At 45.4% G+C, this 24,300-nt stretch overlaps 1 protein-coding gene across 1 annotated transcript; it reads left to right on the forward strand.

Annotated features, from left to right (window-relative positions):
• On the forward strand, positions 1-24,082 carry LOC115168048 (nucleolar protein 4-like). Its single transcript, XM_029722912.1, has 11 exons — positions 1-576; positions 11,639-11,794; positions 14,379-14,490; positions 15,276-15,385; positions 18,934-19,075; positions 20,371-20,666; positions 20,815-21,000; positions 21,685-21,873; positions 22,066-22,185; positions 22,983-23,190; positions 23,418-24,082. The coding sequence occupies exons 1-11, from the start codon at positions 235-237 to the stop codon at positions 23,639-23,641; spliced, it is 2,085 nt and encodes a 694-aa protein (XP_029578772.1). The 5' UTR covers positions 1-234; the 3' UTR covers positions 23,642-24,082.
• The last annotated feature ends 218 nt before the right edge of the window (positions 24,083-24,300 follow it).

Consider the following 24,300-nt stretch of genomic DNA (forward strand, 5'->3'; position numbering starts at 1 on the left):
GCAAGTGACATTTTGCCGTTGTGGTTCGGGACAGCAGGCGAATAGTCTCTGCAAACAGGTGTGCGGCTGCCCGAATCAGTTTCCTACGCCTTTATTCCAGCTGACAAGGAAAGGGAGAAAGCCATCGTAGTTGCGGAACCATCCTCCTCGACGCGGGACGGGAGAGGAGGGGGAAACCTGCATAATAGCTATTTTATTATTTGAAGAGCCAAACGGGTTATAAGATCGAACGCTATGGCAACAAAAAAATCATCATGCACGGATGTAACGAAAAGGAGCCGGAGTCCCGTCGTTTTAGGAGCGGAGATGTTCAGTGAATTTCAGGACTGGTGCCTCCGGACATATGGGGACTCGGGTAAAACAAAGACCGTCACCCGGCGAAAATACAACAAAATCATGCAGACACTGTTGCAAAACGAAGAATCGGACGGCATGTATGTCGACAATAGCCACATCAATGCCAAATTCAAATTCTGGGTGAAGTCGAAAGGGTTTCAGGTCGGGAGCAACATTCTGGGAGAGCACAAGAAAGGAGCGTCAGGGAAGCCCGTCCTATATGTCCCAGTCAAGTCAACGGTAAAGTGTGTGTGTGTGTGTGTGCCATGTCAACGGTAAAGTGTGTGTGTGTGTGTGTGTTTGCGCGCGCGCGCGCATGAGACGTCCCGTTATCGTCAATGAAACCAATTCGATTTCACCACAACCACATACACCTGTCATAACCTATTTGATTACAACTTTTCAGCGTTTGGCTTTCCCCCTATTCACAGAAAGATCGGTTTGACCGACTCTCATCCTTTCAACAGAGCAGTCACACTCCCATCCCCAGCTGCCATAGCAACGCCGGTGCCTATAGAAGCAACATCGCCAGTGTGGGGTATCATTCTGTGGTCGTCTGGCAAATGACTCGTTTAATGTCCTGTCAACGGAACGCTATGCTACTAAGCAGTATTTATGAGTTAATAGCCCATTCACAACATAATGGTAAAAAGTACGTCTTGTCCAGACTCCTGACATGCAGGACAATTGAGTGTGCGCGCATACATTGGGTGCCAGCGAGCGGTGTGCCCAAATTGTGGGGATGCCGGGGTGCTTGGTGTATCCCCTAGAGGAGGACATTGTATGGAAGGGGGAGGTGAGGGTTTATAGATGAACAAAATAATTTATCATGTTCCCCTTTACCTCGTATAATAGCCCTATTGCATAAGTCCACAAAATCCATCCGGCTTTCCATAGGGATGGCTAAATGCGCAGCACCACACATTATTTTTTCGTTCTAATGTCTTGTACTAACTGACAAACAGAAATTTATATTGACAAGAATACAATAACTTACGTGCACATGCTATGAAAGCAAAACTATCCACGGTGTCAATCCGCGTAGTTATGTGTGCACCCCGCAACTTTCCATTGCCCAGTGCAGGATAGATGCGGATCGTTCCACAGACACCCGTTGCTCTGGTAACCAATCATACCTGCATAGTTCCTACACTTGCATGTCTTTTTATGACTTAGTGCATTTATCCACATTCATAAAACGTTCGATTTTGATGTGTGCTTATAAATAAATAAAAGGGATATATTGCATTTGTACTATGTTGGACGTAAAACCACCGTGCGTATTTGATCCCTGTGAGGGTCTCCGGTGGGAACAAAAGAGAAGGCAGATGAATAAAGCGGCATCCTCCCTCTATCAAAGTTAAAACCACTGCTGCTTAGAATTGACATTTGAATGATTTCACCATATGATAATCTCGTGCAATATATCTTAAATGTATTACAATTCTGTTAATCATGTGTTAATCTGAGGTGAAATTGTAAATGATTTATTTACGTAGGCTACTTGGGGTTGGAAATGTAGACGGATGAATATCCTATCTGATACATTGATTATCTAGGCTGATTGACCAAAGTAGAAGAAAACACTATTTATAGGCACAGGATAGAGGTTGTGTGTGTGTGTTTGTTCAGTGCCAGTTGAGACGGACACCATTTTCTATGATGCCTTCAGGGAATCACACCAACCCCCACCATGGTGTTGGGACAAGCTCTCCAAGGACCCTCAAGATTAGTGTGAACAATAGACTCAAATTACAAGAACAGTTTTGAATATCAGCACCGCTGAGGTGTGGTTTATTGGATTGAGGCGTGGATTATTTGATCGATCCTTTCTCAGGTGTTTTACCTGTGTTAATGTGTAGCCTTTCTTTTTTGGGCTGAAATACCTAACTGCACCTGGTCCAATAGGCTAGATAGTTTCTCATGATAAAGACTCTTGGCAGGTGCATCTAGAGTTGGCGATTTAGTTAAGTTTTTCTTTCTTTTTTGTATCTCGGATGATGGAGCGATAAATAGCCTTTTGTGTTTACTATGACATTTATTACGCACAGGTATTAATCTACGCTTTACTTTTCATTATGTCATATTATAGTTCTGAAATGTCTCAGTTTTCGACACTTTATCCATTTTACATTGCTTGTGGGCAAAAGCCTTTTGTTTTGACACAGATTTATGTCCAAGGCACAAACCCAGAAATAGCTGATGTCACTCTGTGAGGGCCAAGTTTGTAAATGTCGTTGCTCTACGGTAATAAAAGGTTAGCGCCTGGGCAGGACACTGTTTTCTACTTCTACCATGCATACCTGAGAATAGTATGCAAATGATGTTAAAGAGGCCTATATGTGATTTATAGTTCTACTAGATAGAAGGAAACTATTCCTCAATAGTATGTACCTCTAGTCATTGATGGGACACAGCAGGGGACTCCCCCATGTCCAACCCCCACTTGTGCAAAACTAGACAACAAACAGAACAACAAAAGCAAACACAAGGCAGTCATTTCATCATTAATTAAAGTGGGAAGTGGAAAGTCAAATAGTGAAGTAGAGGTGCAATTAGATGCAAGAACGGTCAATGTGTATCAATGTGAGTGTGGAGGTGGTTTGTGTGTGTTCTCTTGTCTGTCAGTATGTTATCTTTGACGATTCCCTTGCTGAGTGGTAGATAGTGTATCAGTCCTCAGATCTCTCTCTCTCTTCTTCTTCATTCTCTCACTGTCCGCTTGAAGCCTATACCACTGTGCCACCCAAATATAAATATGTACAAGATACAGAGATTGGGTACACTGTAAAGGGGTTACCATGAATTTGACAGTCATTTACAGGCAGCTCGGTGGCAAGTCAAATTCTGTATTTCGTATCACAGTACACCTACTGTAATATAAATATGGTTTCAAAGCAAGTACTGTGTAATGACACAGTACAATACTGTGAAATTGATTGTTTTATACTGTAAAAAAGTAAATGCTACCGTAATCTGAATTAATGAACACACACACACACACACACACACACACACACACACACACACACACACACACACACACACACACACACACACACACACACACACACACACACACACACACACACACACACACAGAGAGAGAGTACAAAACCACAACGCCCAACGCCCTCAGTGCCCCTCCTGTGTGGTGGGGGGCGTGTTTTCAGAGTGTGGCGGCCCCTCTGCAGCTGCTCCTGGGGTGTGCCAAGTTTCACTGAGGGCGCAGGCAGGGGGGCTAAATGAGGGGGAGGTTGGTTGGGGGTGGGGGCAAGGATTGCATGGCTAGTGGTTGATGGGCAGACAGGAACCTTTTTTCAGTTGAGAGAGACAGAGAGAGTTATACAGGATAGTCCAGTAGTGGACGGAAAGAGACAGACACCGACTAAAGGGAATAGTGGTTTTAAAGAGTTTTGTAGCACGGGCCTAGTGCAAACTACATTTCAGACAGCTGATGGGATTGTTTGGAATTTCTCTCTCTCGTTCCCTTTCACACTCGCTTTCTCTCTGTCTATATCCCCGAGTCCTTTCTCTCGCTCTCCTTCTGTATGTCTGAGAGCCTGAGCAGTGCTTAGAAAATTCAGCAGGCCTCAGTGTGGGGATGCAACCTGCTTTCGCTCTCATTATGTCCTGATTAGAGCCCAGACAGAGAGGAGGAGGAGAATATAACAATTGCTAGACCACGGCATGGTGAGATGTTCTGCAGTCATACACTACTGCAGACATGGCCACTGTGTAGTGGTACATTCACACGTTACCATTACTAGATTCATTGATTCATATCGGCCTGTCGTTTTTTGCTTTACATTATTAATAGCAGAGATTTATTGTACACCGACAGATACTCTGCCACCATACATAATACAGTCTGGTTTGCACACATAATCATTTATTGAGCTATAGGTGTGCCCTCCATTTCAAAGTGGAATGTTGTGTTCATTTCTCTCTTGTTGCTCTAAATATGGCACCGAAAAAATATTAACGGATGAGAGCGGTTGCTTTTTTGTTGCCATGCCAACTGAAACCTTTACATATCTCTATCCCTCATTCACAATCTGGATTTGGTAGGACTTTCTCACCACACACACAGCACAGCCTCAGGTATGGGACTCCATGTGTAAGATGCTGCAGGAAGTGCTGTCATAAAAGGGCATAAAGGGTTAATTGACATCTACAATGCTCTATGGACCTTTCCTCTGGGAGAACTGTAACCCAGTGAATGGAGTATTGGAACTTGATGAAAAACAATAGAAAGAAACAGGTGAGAGGTGTGGGAGTGGTTCAGTATGTCCCGTCTGAGACAGACAGGGAACGTTTGTGTTCTGCCATCAAAATGGAGCAGGAACGTCATCATCATTATCTGATTCATTATTCCAAGTCTCCTGAGCGCTCCCCTCTGTTCGGAGGGCACGGAGTCAAAAGAATAGTGCTCCTTTCATTCAAACAACATTTGCATTAATGCTAACAGTTTTGCATGGCACAACTCCAGCATAATCTAGCCTTTCTTTCTGTCCCTCCTATTCAGTCTCTATGTGTTGGTTTATTATGACTGTACATAGGTTATTAGGCCTACAAATGTTAAATATCTTAACCAAAGCCACAAATTTGCTCTTTACCCTCAACCTGGCAAGATTGGGGAGAATGTACCTTAATATAAAAAGTACAACGGGATATAATGTACTGTTTTAATGTTGGTTTTTCAGCAACAAGGCCTCTCTTAAACCAAGCCTCTAATTCACCAACTTTTTTGGGTGATTGACTGCGTGCTGTGGTTATTTCAGTGCTTTGGCCATATGGGAGTGTCTCCAGTGCCTCCTCAACTTCATCCCTATACAGTTTATTTTACAGAGAATGAAAGTTATTGCATCTGGCCCTCAGTGCCCCTTCAAATAAATGATGTGCAAGGCTCCTCTGCTTTGGATGTAGATGACACACATAGACACATTACATACAGAGAGAGATGATGCAACCACTTATTTTTGTGAATGAGGCCTCTTCTAGGACAAGAGGATTCGGTAGACCTACATATTTGAAGCCAATGTGTTCCTAGCCTTTTGGTAATATATTTGTAATGAATCTCTAATAAGCTGTGCACAGAGTTTGATATTGGAGTGTGTCCTTATGCGAGTGTGTGTTTTTGTGTGAGAGACTGAAAATGTGTATGTTACTGTGTGTGTGTGTGTGTGTGTGCGTGTGTGTCCGTACAAAGAGGGGGTCGTTGATCGTGCTGCTCTGTTTTTCCTCCCCTCAGCACCCTCTCTGTTGCCATGGAGAGACAGTTCTTTGCTCCCATAGGAGGATAAATTAACACCATTTTTAACTGGCCTGGGGGCTCCCCCTGTGTGGGAGAGTCTGAGCTCTGCTCTAGATCTCAGCACACACTTACACACACACACACACACACACACACACACACACACACACACACACACACACACACACACACAGCCTTACGTCTCGGTGTTAAATCTTACTACTACACTCTGCTACTATCATTTTTTTAATGCTGTAGCAGGACCAATATTTAACAACCCGAACATTGTAACAGAAATAGAACACATGTAGTAATTACGTAGTAATAACACAAAGATGATGAAAGGCCCAGATTGCAGAACCTATGTGTAGTACATCAGGATGTTCTGTTTGGGGTAGTGACTGGAACATCAACAGAGGGGTGGGGTCTGTCAGGGCCTGGATGAGTTATTGGGACTGTCACACGCTCTATCATTTAATGATCATCATGGGAGTGAGAAACACAGAGAGAGAGAGAGAGCGAGAGAGAGAGAAAGAAAAGGAGAGAGAGAGAGAGAGAGAGAGAAAGAAAAGGAGAGAGAGAGAGAGAGAGAGAGAGAGAGAGAGAGAAAGAAAATGAGAGAGAGAGAGAGAGAGAGAGGGGGGGCAGGGAACGGGACATAGGGGGAGAGCATGGCAGACCTAATGTGGATTTAATGAAGGGGTTTTATGAACTGAGGGAGAGTGTGCAAAGGAACGGGGAGAAGAAAAGAGAAAGGGGGGAATAAAAGAAGGAGGCCGGCAGAAAGAGGAGAGGTTTTTAAAAGGGGGGCAAGGAGATTATGTTTTATACATATGTAGGATCTTAATTTGAGCCAGTTTGCTACAGCAGGAAAATAATCCTGCAGCAACAGAAAATGTGAATTATTATGTGGATTATAATTAATGACATTTTGTTGGGGTTGATTTTTTTACAAGGGAAAAAGTCTGAAATGTCAAAGTGGGAATTGCAAACTTCAAAAGCCTTTTTAAACTGCATTGCAGGACACATCTGTATGTTCTCACTGCTGCACCCCCCTCCTACCCCCCTCCGTAATGAGGACACCAGGGCTTTCCCATTTATGCATCCATTATCTTGCTGATGGGTTTACAAGGGGGAGATGGGACTTTAAAAGGTGACCTGTTGTTACATCTGCAATGAGATAATCTGAGTAATTAGTGCTGTTGACAAAGCCATCCTTTACCCCCAATGTCCCTCTTTCATTCTCCCACTGTCCCTCTTTCTTTCTCCCACTGTCCCTCTTTCTTTCTCCCACTGTCCCTCTTTCTTTCTCCCACTGTCCCTCTTTCATTCTCCCACTGTCCCTCTTTCTTTCTCCCACTGTCCCTCTTTCTTTCTCCCACTGTCCCTCTTTCTTTCTCCCACTGTCCCTCTTTCTTTCTCCCACTGTCCCTCTTTCTTTCTCCCACTGTACCTCTTTCATTCTCCCACTGTACCTCTTTCTTTCTCCCACTGTACCTCTTTCTTTCTCCCACTGTACCTCTTTCATTCTCCCACTGTCCCTCTTTCTTTCTCCCACTGTACCTCTTTCATTCTCCCACTGTCCCTCTTTCATTCTCCCACTGTCCCTCTTTCTTTCTCCCACTGTACCTCTTTCATTCTCCCACTGTACCTCTTTCATTCTCCCACTGTACCTCTTTCATTCTCCCACTGTCCCTCTTTCTTTCTCCCACTGTCCCTCTTTCATTCTCCCACTGTCCCTCTTTCTTTCTCCCACTGTACCTCTTTCATTCTCCCACTGTCCCTCTTTCATTCTCCCACTGTCCCTCTTTCTTTCTCCCACTGTACCTCTTTCATTCTCCCACTGTCCCTCTTTCATTCTCCCACTGTCCCTCTTTCATTCTCCCACTGTCCCTCTTTCTTTCTCCCACTGTCCCTCTTTCATTCTCCCACTGTCCCTCTTTCTTTCTCCCACTGTCCCTCTTTCTTTCTCCCACTGTCCCTCTTTCTTTCTCCCACTGTACCTCTTTCATTCTCCCGCTGTCCCTCTTTCATTCTCCCACTGTCCCTCTTTCATTCTCCCACTGTCCCTCTTTCATTCTCCCACTGTCCCTCTTTCGTTCTCCCGCTGTCCCTCTTTCGTTCTCCCACTGTCCCTCTTTCGTTCTCCCACTTTCCCTCTTGCTTTCTCCAATGTCCCTCTTTCTTTCTCCCACCGTCCCTCTTTTGTTGGGGCTCCGTCTATCTGCCACCACCACCCATAATCAACTGCGTATGATTACAGCTCTCTTCTTGTGTAGTGTAGTCTATCATACACAATATGTTTTCTATTTTATTTACACAGAGCTATACTGTACCTGTAGTATTGCTACCGGCAGTATTTGTGAAAACATACGACTATAAATCCTGTATATATTTTAATGGCTGTGGAGGTTTACAGTGTTTGCTCTCCTTCCTCCATTGAGGATACATTGCCCTTTCCATTTGAGATGTTTGCTGTGGTTTTCTCCCTTCCTCTGTCTACTGGCCTGTCTGTGTGACCCAGCTGCCTCCAGCCCCCCCGAACCGTCTGTGTGCAGGACCGCTCCTCTCCTCCGCTCTCTCCTTTCCCCTCAGCGACTCTCTCTCTGCTAGTGTGTATGACTGCCAGGGGGGGTGGGGGTGGCCGGGCCGAATCAACCCCTCCAGTCTCCTAGCAACAGAGCTGTTTGGAGCGGGACAGGGAGAGAGAGAGAGAGAGAGAGAGAGAGAGAGAGAGAGAGAGAGAGAGAGAGCAGGGGATGGGGGTATGCTGTGGCTCGGGAGAGCAGTCCTATGGGATTAGAAAGATGGAGAAAAGGAGAAAGGGGAAGATGGAGAGAGAGAGAGGAAACAGGAAGAGAGACAGTTGGAGTTGAGTGTTGATAGGTTTATCTGGGGATGGTTATTAGGGCTGCTGACATGTCTCCCTCCTGTAAAACACTGATGCTGATGAGACCACATATTTACCATTCAACAGCTGGTCTTCTCCAGCCACGCAACATACACCTTGTGGACTATGCTGAATAAACAGATTGAACATTTAAACACATAAACATGAGTGTGCCACACACACACACACACACACACACACACACACACACACACACACACACACACACACACACACACACACACACACACACACACACACACACACACACACACACACACACACACACACTGTGTGAACTAATGGTTAAACTACCCCTTGAGCGCATATGTTGCAAGTGAAGAGTTCATCTGTTTATCTTCACTGGCAATCTGCAACCCTTCTAAGGCAGTGTTTCCCAATCTCGGTCATGGGCCCACCCTGGGTGCACGTTTAGTTTTTATTGCCCTAGTACTACACAGCTGATTCAAATGACCAACTCATCATCAAGCTGTGTAATGCTAGGGAAAAAACCAAAACCTTGGGCCCAGGACCGAGTTTGGAAAACCCTGTTCTAAGGGATGCTAAATCTTTTGGAAAATGAATGGCTGGATTGAGTCTGGGTTGATTCCTGCCAAGGGTGATGGAGTCTTGTCTGCTGTACCACAATTCACTGAAAAACGAAGAGGACATAGGAGGCAAAAATAGCAATAGAAATCTTGGTTAGTGAGATATACAGTATAATGTAGTGTCAGAGAGGACAATGGCAGATCTAACACAGGTAGATGTCTGGATAGGTGCAGTACAAGTACAAGTGTCCCAGGTTGGATCCTATTCTGAGTATGCTGAAAATAATGGACCTGTTCACTATTTTTGTCCTGAATAATGATGATGTCATCAGGAAAATGATACCTTACAGGAGTGATGATGATTAGGATTGTTAGTATTATTATTTCATTATCATTAGGTTATTACATCAAGAACATGCTGACAGGGAGGGAGAGTGGCTACAGAGAGAGAGAGGAGACGGGCCGGATTAAAACAAACCTGCTCTGTGAGCTGGTTCTAGTTGCCATGGCAACGGTCCTTACCTTGCACTTGGGAGAGCAGGAGCAGGGAGAATGGGGAAGAAAGAACGAACGGGACAGAGGTAGGGAGAGAGGAAGAGAAGGACACAGTCGGAGGAGGAAGAGCTAAATAAATGTCAGATAGCAGGAGCAGGATTCGAAATGTCAGAGGAGAGAAAAATAATATACAGTATAATAAAAAGAATGAGATTCCTCAGTGATGCCGGTCATAACTTTCTGAAATATGGACCCTCCTCGAGAAACGCTGAGTCCCACCTAGAACACATCCCCTTGACATCTCACAACTTTTGGAACCTACATTTGTACTGTGTACCAGGGACTTAACTAGATGTATATAATATTCCGTTCTTTTGTTTCATTGACCTCAGCTTCTATTCAGGGCTATACATCGTGTACATAAACCTCAGTTCACATATTTATTTACATAAAAGTAATTTCTTGAGGAAGTGATACACAGATGAAATGAACACCACCACAAGAGGGAAAAACAAAGAAATACCGAATAGAGACAAATGTAACCAGGAAAAGAAAGAACTTGAGGGAGAAAGAGAGAGAAGGCCCAGTGGTGACCCGGTGGAAGAAAGAAAGCCCATGCGGTAAGTAGGCTATTAAGCAACAAGGCCGTTGTCGTAGCGATATGAGTTCCAACTGAGTGTCACATGACCCTCTGCCCTGCACACCTGCCCAAGAGAGAGATTGTGGCCGTTTCTATGGTGACGGGGTCAGCGGCACTGGAAGCAGGGTGGATGCTGGGGGTTGGCTGTAGGAGGAGCTGTCGGCATTGTACAGTACAGGACGGGGTGTTATTTTTAAACACTGACTGCAGGGATGAGGTGGTGCTGGTGGGGACATTGAATGAAGCCGCAGCTATCTCTCCCTCTCTCCCGCTCTCTCTCTCTCTGCAGTGGAGCAATCTCAGAGTCTGTAACAGAGAGAGAGACTGACTCTGCAGGGATGAAGAAGCTCTGCTGAGGGGAAGCTAATCTGGCAGCTAATTCTCTGAACACAAGATGGATCGAGGCCCACTGCAGTACACTAGCCCCAGCCCCAGCAGTGATCTGGCCAGTGGGTGTGTGATGATACCCAGAGCCAGAAGCAGCAGCCTGAGCCAGTGACATCTGTCAGGAAACACTCTGTTAGGCTAGCCCCAGACACAGACAGGCAGCCAGCCTGTAGAGCAGGGAGCTACTTAGACACAGACAGGCAGCTAGCCTGTAGAGCAGGGATCTACTTAGACACAGACAGGCAGCCAGCCTGTAGAGCAGGGAGCTACTTAGACACAGACAGGCAGCCAGCCTGTAGAGCAGGGAGCTACTTAGACACAGACAGGCAGCTAGCCTGTAGAGCAGGGAGCTACTTAGACACAGACAGGCAGCCAGCCTGTAGAGCAGGGAGCTACTTAGACACAGACAGGCAGCCAGCCTGTAGAGCAGGGAGCTACTTAGACACAGACAAGCAGCCAGCCTGTAGAGCAGGGAGCTACTTAGACACAGACAGGCAGCTAGCCTGTAGAGCAGGGAGCTACTTAGACACAGACAGGCAGCTAGCCTGTAGAGCAGGGAGCTACTTAGACACAGACAGGCAGCCAGCCTGTAGAGCAGGGAGCTACTTAGACACAGACAGGCAGCCAGCCTGTAGAGCAGGGAGCTACTTAGACACAGACAGTAGCACTGGACATCTCAGTAGAGCTGACCCTGTGGTGATTTGTCCTGGACAGCCTGAGCTGCTCCATATTTGTCCCTCCTGTGTGCTGATCCATATTGCTCTGCTGAATCATCATCACTGTTCTCAATGCTGGGATAAGAAAACCATCTTGTTAACATTCACACTACGAGCCCTGTATCAGCCAATAGCCTCAGGGGTTCAGATATTTTCAGATTTTCATGACTGTTATGTTTCGGGAGATCTTTTTCCATAGAGAACTGAAACACACACACACAAGCACGCATGCACGCACGCGCGCACGCACACACACACACACACACACACACACACACACACACACACACACACACACACACACACACACACACACAGGCCTTAGTCTTCTCAGACAGGGTATTGAATGTTTTCCTCTCTGTCTTCCAGTGTGCAGATGCAGGCTCGGCCCAGGACAGCTCATCCCTGAAGAGGGTGGCAGTGGTGGAGGACTTCTTCGACATCATCTATGCCATGCATGTGGAGATGGGTGCCGACCCTGGTAGAGCACCTAAACACGCTGGCCAGAAGAAGACCTATAAAGCAGTAAGACTGGCACCGAGCCAACATAAACAATCAGTTCATCAATCGGCATCCTATATAGACTGTATTAAAGCATCTTCCTATTCTCTTAGAAACTGCCACATAAAATAAGCATTTTATAGACTGGCTATTTCTTATTTATAGCATCAGTAGTTACTAAGGCAACCATGCATCCTCAACAGGAGACAAAAGTATAAATGTCTACCGACCTGTAGCACTCACGTCTGTAGCCATGAAGTTCTTTGAAAGGCTGGTCATGGCTCACATCAACAGTATCATCCCAGAAACCCTAGACTCATTCCAATTTGCATACCGCCCCAACAGATCCACAGATGATGCAATCTCTATTGCGCTCCACACTGCCCTTTCACACCTGGACAAAAGGAACACCTATGTGAGAATGCTATTCATTGACTACAGCTCAGCGTTCAACACCATAGTGCCCACAAAGCTCATCACTAAGCTCAGGACCCTGGGACTTAACACCTCCCTCTGCAACCGGATCCAGACTTCCTGACAGGCCACCCCTAGGTGGTAAAGGTAGGTAACAACACATTCGCCACGCTGATCCTTAACACGGGGGCCCCTCAGGGGTGCGTGCTCAGTCCCCTCCTGTTCTCCCTGTTCACTCATGACTGCACAGCCAGGCACGACTCCAACACCATCATTAAATTTGCCGATGACACAACAGTTGTAGGCCTGATCACCGACAACGATGAGACAGCCAATAGGGAGGAGGTCAGAGACCTGGCAGTGTGGTGCCAGGACAACAACCTCTCCCTCAACGTGATCAAGACAAAGGAGATGATTGTGGACTACAGGAAAAGGAGGACCGAGGACGCCCCTATTCTCATCGACTGGGCCGTAGTGGAGCAGGTTGAGAGCTTCAAGTTCCTTGATGTCCACATCACCAACAAACTAACATGGTCCAAGCACACCAAAACAGTCGTGAAGAGGGCACGACAAAACCTATTCCCCTCGGGAGACTGAAAAGATTTGGCATGGGTCCTCAGATCCTCCAAAGGTTCTACTGCTGCACCATTGAGAGCATCCTTACTGGTTGCATCTACAACTGGTATGGCGACTGGATGCATCGACGCCTGGTATGGCAACTGCTTGGCCTCCGACCGCAAGGCACTACAGAGGGTAGTACGTACGGCCCAGTACATCACTGGGGCCAAGCTTCCTGTCATCCAGGAGCTCTATACAAGGTGGTGTCAGAGGAAGGCCCTACAAATTGTGAAAGACTCCAGCCACCCTAGTCATAGACTGTTCTCTCTGCTACCACACGGCAAGTGGTACCGGAGCGCCAGTCTAGGCCCAAGAGGCTTCTAAACAGCTTCTACCCCCAAGCCATAAGACCGCTGACCATCTAATCAAATGGCTACCCAGACTACTTGCATTGCCCCCCCCCCCTTTTACGCTGCTGCTACTCTCTGTTATTATCTATGCATAAGTCACTTTAATAACTCTACCCACATGTATATATTACCTCAATTACCTTGACTAACCGGTGCCCCCGCACATTGTACCGGTACCCCCTGTATGTAGCCTCGCTATTTCACTGCTGCTCTTTAATTACTTGTTACTTTATTTCTTATTTTTTAGGTATTTCTGGTAAAACTGCTTTGTTGGTTAAGGGCTTGTAAGTAAGCATTTCACTGTAAGATCTACACCTGTTGTATTCAGCGCATGTGACTAATAAAATTTGATTAGAAAAAAATGAAAGTATAGCCCATAGATAAACCACATCATCAACAGCGTATGCATTCCTAGATTATATTGTTCTATGTTGCAACTGTATTCACCCAGTCCTACTGTATTCACCCTGTCTATTTAGGATCTAGTGAGTGTCTGTGTCTACAGCTGGGGGGTCTTTGTCTGTGGTGTGAGACAGTTTTTTTTAGGGAGCATGGCTGTTAAACCCCCTGGGGACCAGGGCCATTTCCCTCTCTTACCTCTCGCCCCTGCCCTGTAGAGAGGTCCTGTCACATCTCATAGCACGTACCCTTTTGAGAAGGCACTGAGCGCCATTGGGGCAGGGGCATAATATGGAGCTGTCACCTTGGCCTTCTGGGAAGTGCAGATTCCTCTGGTCGGCCTTTCCCTCTATGCTGCCCTGGGGAGGGGGAGAGGGGGGGTGAGCTGGGCATCCCTGCTGCCTTGCCATGGTCACGTGAAGGTCGCCTTGTTTAGCAGGGAAACGCCAGTGGGGGCAGAGAGGCAGAGATAAACAGATAGAGAGGGAGCGAGAGGGGAATATATATGAGTCAGCTGCACCTGAGAGAGAGAGAGAGCAGGTGAAGAAAAGGCCCCAGCTCCAGCATGGGATATCAAAGCAGAAACAAGTAGATGGTCAATTCAAACAGTCAGGATATCAGCAGCAGATGTGTGGGAGAGAGAGAGAGAGGGAGAGAGAGAGAGAGAGAGAGAGGTTGTTGGATCATTGAGGAAGGATTCCTTCCTCACCATGCCAACCCCAGATAACACAGCATTAACATAATCACAGATCCCAGGCTTTAATAACAGTTTGTGCCTCCTCTACTCCTGCCCTGACCTGTGCCTTCTGACCTTTCCCCTGGCACAGATAGCGGAGACGTACGCCTTCCTGCCCAGGGAAGCAGTGACACGCTTCCTAATGAACTGTGGAGAGTGTCAGAAGAGGATGCACATCAATCCCAGCACTGCAGAGTTCAAAGGTTACTATCTCCCAAGTCAGTCTACTGGCTCCTGTTTATTAATTGACTGTATATATTTATTCAGGTATTAAAGTCTTGTTTGATAAGAAAGACTCCTTTAATTTGACATGATCTGAATAGCAACAATGCCTTCTAAAGCTTTATAAGGGGTTATTGTTATAACACATATCACCTTCCTACTACCTTTGTCAAAATGATGAATTGCAATGCTACTATACATAATGACCCATTGAATTGACTACTAGTACATTTATAGCCCCATATTCATCGCTTCACACACTCAACGCAGGGTCCAATCTGTCGTTAAAATATATAGTTGTAGGTCTCTGCGAATGTTTCGTAAGCCATTTTTAGGGGCAATCAAAGGTGGAGGCCATCATTAAGCCAAATGATGGAACAAAGACCCAAGAGGTCTTAAATAATGAATACGATGTTCCAATAGAAGGAGCATGGGGTCCCTCTAGTGGTCATGGTGGGGAACACAGAGGGCTTCCCATTGTTTCGGTTGCAGCATTGAAACAGCAGTTCAGGACTCCAGATCTCAAGGGCCACCATGGTTATCATAATTGCCAGAATCAGAGATTGATTCTGATTAAGATCAGAGGAACCAGATCAGATGAATGGACATTCTGGTCAAAGAAAACCAATAGACAGTATAGGGGTGTTGCGGAGCCCAAATGGCATGTGGGAGTACTCAAAAAGCTCTTCATGCGTAGTTTGCTTTACCTGATTGTTTGTTTTGGAAATGATCTTACTGTATGAGTGTTACTGTATTCTCTGTATAGAAAATGATCGACCAACCTCCTTGGTTCCGGACCTCATTGACTACAACATGCCACTGACTGCCACCTACCTGAAACAGATGAAACTACAGTGCATGACTGCCAATGAGCGGGTAAGGCAAACAGTGTGTGGGTGGGTGGGTGGGTGGGTGTGTGTGAGAGGGGGTGGGGTGGGGTGGGGGGGATAAACGGTGATGGGGGGGACATTTGTAACGTTTCCATATCCACACATTTCTATGACTTTGCGAGTAGGGTAGATACCGATAGGTTTACATCCTCTGGAACTCGAGGACCCACTCAACTGCAATCCATTGCAAAAAAAAACTTTGCATTTAGCACAAGGCCTAGCAGGATCTACGAGAAATATAACATCAAGTGCCATGAAAAAAAGATGGAGGGGTGAGGACAATGTTATGGTCAACCAACTATCTAAACACAGCAAGGGAGGCAGCAGATTCACCAATTAGAATCTAAAGACACTGACAGGATTTGATTATATGCCACTGTAGGCTGCTGTAGGCTGCTGTAGGCTGCTGTAGGCCGCTGTAGGCTGCTGTAGACTGTTGTAGGCTGCTGTAGGCTGCTGTAGACTGTTGTAGGCTGCTGTAGTCTGCTGTAGGCTACTGTAGGCTGCTATAGGACACTGTAGGCTGCTGTAGGCTGCTGTAGGCCACTGTAGGCTACTGTAGTTTACTGTATCGTGAGAGTGACATCAGAGACAACACCCGGTCCTCATTCTACTCCAACACTGGACTTCTTATGCACACCCGTACGGTAGGATTTTAGAGAAATCCTCGTTGTTGATCCTAGACATTTACACTTCACAATAACAGCACTTACAGTTGACCGGGGCAGCTCTAGCAGGGTAGAAACTGAGTTGTTGGAAAGGAGGCATCCTATGACAGTGCCACGTTGTAAGTCACTGAGCTCTTCATTATTAAGGCCATTCTACTGCCGATGTTTGTCTATGGAGATTGCATGGGTGTGTGCTTGATTTTACACACCTGTCAGCAACGGTTGGGGCTGAAATAGCCAAATCCACTCATTTGAAGGGGTGTTCACATACCTTTGTATATATTGTGTATTTTGAAGATATTGCCGTGATACAGCTCAGTCAGTTCCTTTTTGAATGAATCTCACCTCTGCTTGCCCAGTTGACATTGTGGCTGCAGGACATGGTAGCCTATGTCATCAATGATGTCACTTTTCACAGCTTTCATGTCGGAGATTGTGCACGTCGTTTATTCATGCATAAATGCCTAAATGAATTAAACATGCATGTGCGTGTGTATGAGAGCGAGAGAATAAAAAAACAGCAACAGAAAGAGAGTTCTTGCAGAGGGCCCTTCTAATGTGGTGGTCATTGTGTTCCAAACACTATTGGAAGCTTGGGAGGGTGGTTAACATAGAACAGAATAGGGTATTCTATTTATTTACATCCTATGTTTCTGCCTGCCGCTTCAGGTCTCCCTCATCCTTTATCACTCTCCAACTCACCCCTTTCTAGCTGTCTCTGCCTCTTTCCTCTTCTCTCTCCCCTCTCTCTCTCCCTCTCTCTCCCCCTCTCTCAATCTATCTTTCCTCCCCTCTCTATCTCTCCTCCCCTCTCTCTCTCTCCTCCCCTCTCTATCTCTCCTCCCCTCTCTATCTCTCCTCCCCTCTCTATCTCTCCTCCCCTCTTTCTCTCTCCTCTCCACCCCTCTCTCTTCCCCTCTCTCTCTCTCCTCCCCTCTCTCTCTCTCCTCCCCTCTCTATCTCTCCTCCCCTCTTTCTCTCTCCTCTCCACCCCTCTCTCTCCTCCCCTCTCGCTCTCTCTTTATTACACCATGCATCACTTGGTACCTAATAGAGCCTTCAGTAAGTGCCTCAGCCCTCTACAGAACCCTCAGAGGAGTGTGTTGTGTTTCCTCAGGAGGATATCAGTTCTTGGTTCTTACTGTACTGTATTATACTGTACTGTTCTGTTTGTGGGGCCAACTGTGTTCTCATACATTCATGATATATGCAAGGTATTAGCCAGTGTATTCATAATAAGCTAACCCCATCTGCAACACCCCTGGCCTGGCAAGGGCAGTAGATGTTATTTCGTGATGCACACTGTAAAACCGGATAAGTTCTGGCTACTCAAACATTTTGAGAAAACCTATTACCTAAAAAAAATGAAGTTAAGAAACTTAAATAGCTGAAGTGAGCAGTACTACCTTCAAATGCATACAAATGCAGTTTTCTTGAGTAAGGTATACATACATTAAGGCCCCCCAGTAAGCCATGCCTCATATTATTTTCCAGGGTGCCTTGCATTTTCAATTGAATTGTAGAGTTACCACCCATGACTATTTGTTAGTGACAGAGACATGGTTGTTAAATTCATTCATTTTCAGTCCCGTGGCCTTCACGAAGTGAGTTCCTAGGCAAATATTATAATTATAATTGAGCCATTACATATATAATAAGGCCTTATACAGTGGCCTGAAACTCATAGTTTACAGGCCACATCAGGCCTGCAAGTAGGGTTGCAAAATACTATAACATTCCCCCAAAAAATTCCAGTAATCTTCCAACCAGGATTTATGGAAAAAATGGGTAATAGACCAGAATTTTGCAACCCTAACTGTAAATCAAATTATGCTGGCTTGCAAAGTGATGTGTAATTCCTATTGGAATCTAGCCAGCATTAGGCTATCCAACACTTGAAATTTGTATTCACCCACAACCTGCATTCATAATGACTGGCAGGGTTAAGAACAGTGGGAGGAAACTACCTAAGCCATTTAAACTGGAACAACCATTTCAGTAGCGGGTGCAAAAATTCCATGATTGGATTAGATTATAAAAAAATATGTATCTTTGTGTAGCCTAACATTTAATCAATCAATCACTCAATGGACATGCAAAAACACAGATGTTAAAAACAATTCCAAAAAATCTACCTGCAGTAGAGCATGCTGTGAAAAAGTTCATTTGTTATCATATCTTAAAACAATTTAGTTGGTGTGACTTCTCATTTAGTTTTGAGTCAGTACCACATAAACATTTTAAGTTATAATGACTTTTCATTGACTTTGAGTACAACTTACTAGAAGTATTGAGTAAAAAATGCCTTGGGGTTTACAGTGCATATAGGCCAGGCCTCCTTGTAAATACGGTAGATTATTTACCAAAGTCAGCGCAGGACAGCAGAATTTTCCACCTTGCCTGCTAGGAGAATCAAACCAGCAAACTTTCGGTTATTGGCCCAAACCTCTTAATTGCTAGGCAACTCCTGGCTGTGTTCCATTAGAGTGAACACGTTTGGTGTTTCTACTTTCCACAGTTAAAAATAACAGCGCTTCAAGACACATTATTTAATAAGGAGATTTTCTCAGGAGAAAATGGCATTGCCTAAACTTGGACTGAGTGTGGACTGTGCTTTCCATTTCCATTTTTGATAATGTACTCTTATTATGTGTGTTTAACACATGTCCTGACTGCTAGCTCAAAGTGCCAAAGGGGAAGCTTTTTGGTCCAGCCTTCATCCTCCTGAGTGAGAGTAATTTACCTCGTGCAGTCTGCTGCTCTCTTCAGCAGCCTATTCAGTTTTCCTAGACTTCTCCTCAGGGACGAAATCGTGGCTTGATAAGTGTCTCAATCTTCCTATTTCTATGTCTCTCGCTCTCCTCAGGATGACAGTTCGGTGAGCAGTGAGGACATGGATATGACTGAGCCCACGTGGGTCTCTGCTGAGCGTCCCCCTGTCCCTGAGCTCAGTCCCCCCAATGGAGAGAGTGTACAAAGCCCACAGACCACACTCAAAGAGGAGGATGGTAAACTGCTGGCCTTTTTGTGTTTGTGTGTTTGTGTGCAGTATGTTCCTGCTTACACGCAATGGATGAGTTGGAGTTGGTGTGTACATTAACAGGTGTGTGTGTGGGGGGGGCATATACTCATAGTATAGGCAGCAACATGTGCTGTTATTAATGTACTAATCAAACCAACTCCCCCTTCATGTGGAGTGTTTCAGTACCCCAACCCAACTTGAATCCCTAATGCCTAAGGGCCTCCACTCACCCCCACCCCCATCCATGACTACCTCATGAAGGGAAAGTGGACATCCACTATAGATAACCAGTTTTCAGTTTGTACAGAATAGTGTATTCAAAGAAAAAGTCACAGATTGTGCACTCGCTGGATTCTAAGTAGTCGACACAGTAGGAAAAAGCCATACGAGGCCTCACAGGTCCAGCACAACAATGGAAATCCCTGTGAGTGGGTCCTTTTAGATTTCAATGGAGGAAAGGGACACTTTGATGGTCCCCCCCTGCCTTAGGGAAAAGGCGATGGTTAGAGTGGTAGAAATCAGCTGTCTTTGTGGTTTAACAGCATAACCCCAGCAGTGTTATTGTCACACATCAATACTGTTCCCTCATACTTCACATGCCAGCCCTGTGAGGGTCTGTTTCCCCCCTTCACCTCTTTCCCATCACGTCCTCCCCCACCATCCCATCATGTTCTCCCCCTCCTCCCTTCCTCCCTCCTCATCTCCATCCTTCCCCCGTTTGAAACCTCCATCATAACTCAAGCCTCCACTGCAAAAGCACCCCCTATTAGTTTGACAGCTGACCCCAATACCCTCCTCTTCCTATACAAACACTCTGACAGCACAACATATAGCATGTCGACTCCTCCCCCAACTAAGGAGAGAAATTATTGAGCAAACAAAAGCATGTACACATTTACTCCATCAAAAACAACAGCCACACAGTGCATCCTCTCAACACACCAACCTAGCTTGGACCATTAGCAAAAACTCTATTGGCAGGATTTGTCTGTTTGCATTTTCATTCAAAAATGGTGTAATTGTGAGATTTTTTTAATGAATGGTAATCTCTGGATTTCTTGAGACTAATTTGAGTTAAACATAATCTGTAAATCATTATACTACGTTGTGTTGCTGGGAATAGGTGCAGTGGTGTTTCCATCAGTGGTGTATCCATCAGTGGTGTTTCCATCAGTGGTGTTTCCATCAGTGGATTTTCCATCAGTGGTGTTTCCATCAGTGGATTTTACATCAATGTTTCCATCTCTTTACCTTTTCTCTCTCTCCTGCTCTCTCTGACAGATGATGACTCCTCTGAGAGTGTCAGTGGCCACGGTCTGCCAGCCCTGACCCCTCCGGAGGTGATGGTTGTGGGCGCTGTCCCTCCAGATGGATTGGCTCCGTACAGGGAGGTGACTGAGAACGGGGTGAGTGCTCCCCTGGACTTCAGCACCACCACCTCCTCCTCTTCCTCCTCAGAGGACCAGCAACCAGTCAATCTGACCGACAGATTGCTGCCTGTGGGGAGCCCTGTTGGGACGCCCTACCTAACTGACTCCACCAGGAAGTGCCCCGGGAATCCAGACTACGGCAACAAGGTAAGGATAGCAAAGGTATTTGAATATGGCCTTTTGATTGGAAACTTGAACATTGCTTTGTGTCCTCAACTGTTGCTTTAATAGTGATGTGTGTGTGTCTATGTGTGTATGTGTGTGTGTGTTTGTCTGTGTGTGTGTTTGTGTTTAGTCTCCTCAGTACAGCTCCGGAAGCTATGACTCAGTGAAGACTGAACTGAGCATGAGCGCTGAGGACTTGACCTCTGGGCGTGCTCAGATCATTGATGATGATGATGATGATCACGACGACCATGACGACAGTGACAAGATCACTGATGCAGAGGGAATGGACCCAGAGAGGCTGAAAGCCTTCAATGTAAGAGTCCCATCACAACTGTCACTTGTAAATATAGACTTCAATGGTTGTATTACTTAGCAATTGGCCTTTATGCAACGCAGTTGGCCTTTATGCAACCCATTGGGTCTTTATGCAAACCATTTGGTCTTTATGCAACCCATTGGGTCTTTATGCAACCCATTTGGTCTTTATGCAACCCATTTGGTCTTTATGGAACCCATTGGGTCTTTATGCAACCCATTTGGTCTTTATGCAACCCAAATATCAACAAAGAAGTCATGTTTGCTCTTTTTCTAAAGAATATGAATGTCAGAGTTAAAATGTGAAATGACATGCTTCAAATCTTTGGTATTCAGTATATCTTCTTTCCTCTCTCCCCCCTCTTTATCCCTTCTCCTTTTCTTTCCACCCTATTTCATGCTCCACTGCCCTGGCTGCTCCCCCTTTCTGCTTTGGCAATTTTTTCCCCTGTTAACACCTCCCCCTCCTGCTTCCCCCTACTCTACACCCACTTCTCCTCACTCGTCCCTTTTACACCCCCATCCTCTCATCTCCCTTATAAACTCCCTCTTCCCCCTCTCCTCCCCTCTACACCCCCATCCTCTCTTGTCTCCCTTATAAACTCTCTCTTCCCCCGCTCCTCCCCTCTACACCCCAACCTCCCCTCTCTCCTCCCTTCCCCCTTCATCTCTGCCTTCTCAGATGTTTGTTCGTCTGTTTGTGGATGAGAACCTGGACCGCATGGTGCCCATCTCCAAGCAGCCCAAGGAGAAGATCCAGGCCATCATTGAGTCATGCAGCCGACAGTTCCCTGAATTCCAGGAGCGCTCACGCAAGCGCATCCGCACCTACCTCAAGTCCTGCCGCCGTTTGAAGAAGGTTGGTTTTGAGGTAGGCACTGTTCCCCTCTGTATTCTGATTGTTTTTAGAGACTAGGACGGCCAGGAGTTGTAGAAAGCGATGTTTTTTTATCTGCCAATGTACACGTTTCATGAACATGCATAAATGTTCACTAAATTCACTCGCACAGTAATGTTATAACGCACACCCTTAACACTGTCTCTGTTTTGTCTGTGCTGTCAGACACGGCCCACACCACCCCACCTCACCTCTGCCATGGCAGAGAACATTCTTGCCGCTGCTTGTGAAAGTGAGACACGCAACGCTGCTAAGAGGATGCGACTAGATGTCTATCAAGGCCCTGTGAGTGTGTGTGTTCACAGCATGTGTGTATTCGTTCATTCATGTGATTTTGGAGTGTATTCATTTGTGTGTTTGTTTATCCATGACAGTAGATAAAGAGTGTGTTATTCTGGAACTTTGACCGATTTTTAAATTTTTTAATTAAAATAAAATATTTTACATTTATTTAACCAGGTAGGCCAGTTGAGAACAAGTTCTCATTTACAACTGCGACCTGGCCAAGATAAAGCAAAGCAGTGCGACACAAACAACACAGAGTTACACATGGGATAAACGAACGTACAGTCAATAGAATAGAAAAATCTATATACAGTGTGTGCAAATGTAGTAAGATTAGGGAGGTAAGGCAATAAATAGGCCATAGTGGCGAAATAATTACAATTTACAGAAAAGTTGTTAACATCACTAGCAGTATGTGCAGTACAGTTGTTCTATCTTAACTTGACCAGTTTCTTACAGCAGGAATATAATCATGCTGCAACAGGAAATGTGAATTATTATTTGGATTATAATTAATGGACATTTTTGTTGGGGTTGATCATTTTTGGTTGTTAGAATACATCAAATCTGACATTTTAAAGTGGACATTACAAACTTTATAAGTCTTTTTAAACCTCGAGTACACTACAATTTGCACATTCTCTGCGACAACAGAGTGAACAAATTAAGATAGTACATCTGTAAGTAGCTACAGTATATTAATTTACTGTATATCTTGCTAATACTTTACATGTTCTTATTACTTTGTTCTTCTTCCTGTAAGTACAGTGTAATAACTATTGTAACTACTCCCCTAGGAGGAACTTGCTACTGTTGATAAGAACGGCTCCAGGGACCCGGCCCCAGGGGCCCCCTCAGGCTTCTCCCTGGCTGCCTCAGCCTACTCCCAGTCCCAGGACCCAGTCTACACCAACGGCACCAACGGAGGCCTCAACTACAGCTTCCACAGTTACGGGGCAATCGGCAACAACCTGCCGACCACCGGTGCCACCACACAGACCAATGGTAATTAGCTTTAACCCAATTCCTATATTCCTACACCTAAAGTCAATGGGAATGTGTTTGTCCATGTGTGTTTGTATGTGCCTGTATCTATATTAGTGTGATTATTGCCTATAATGTATATCAATAATGTTACATTTTCTATAGACCCTGTGTATATCAATAATCTTGTGCTTTCTTTAATGTATGGGGTAATCACATTTACAGTAAACTATAATTTCTCTCTCCAGGTCCCACTGATCTCAGTATGAAGTCTGTGGCTCCCACCTCCTCCTCTTCCTCCAGTTCTAACAGTCACGGTGGTCAGGGTGGAGGCGGGGGAGGAGCCTCGGCTCAGCTCAGCCCCCCTGAGGTCACAGCGGTGCGGCAGCTCATCGCCGGGTACCGAGAGTCTGCCGCCTTCCTGCTCCGCTCTGCAGATGAGCTGGAAAGCCTAATCCTGCAGCATAACTGAAACAGAACCAGGCCAGACCGGGCCGAACCGTCTCCCCAGACTCTCCGTCTGCACTATCACCCTCAGTGAGACAACTACACACTCAACTGAATAAAGAGTCAAAGTAAAGAATACGAGTAAAACTGCATTGCACAATTGGGCCATATACAGCAGATGGTAGATATGGTACACATTCACAGTTTATATATCACAGGAGCAGAAACAATGAAAAGAAGAATACAATCCATAATTTCACACTGATCTTAGTGCCCAGTTAACTTCTGCCATTCCCATAACAAACCTACACCCTACCCACTTCACCCATTCCCCCAGAAACACCCCGAAGTCTTTTCTAAGCTCTGAGGAGGTAATTTTCAAACATGTATTGCTGCTTCAGATTTGACCTTCTGTAACTGATTGTCGTAAGAACGGGACCAAGGCGCAGCGGATGTTGAGTTCCACATATTTATTACAAAGTGAAACTTTAAGCAAAAACAATAAACGAACACCGAAACGTGACTACGTGGTGCACATGCACAAACACAAAACAATATCCCACAAACACAGGTGGGAAAAATAGCTACTTAAATATGATCCCCAATTAGAGGCAATGATTACCAGCTGCCTCTAATTGGGAACCAAACCAAAACACCAACATAGAAATGTTAAACTAGAACACC

The sequence above is a fragment of the Salmo trutta genome, chromosome 30 (assembly GCF_901001165.1).
Source record: "Salmo trutta chromosome 30, fSalTru1.1, whole genome shotgun sequence".
NCBI lineage: Eukaryota > Metazoa > Chordata > Actinopteri > Salmoniformes > Salmonidae > Salmo > Salmo trutta.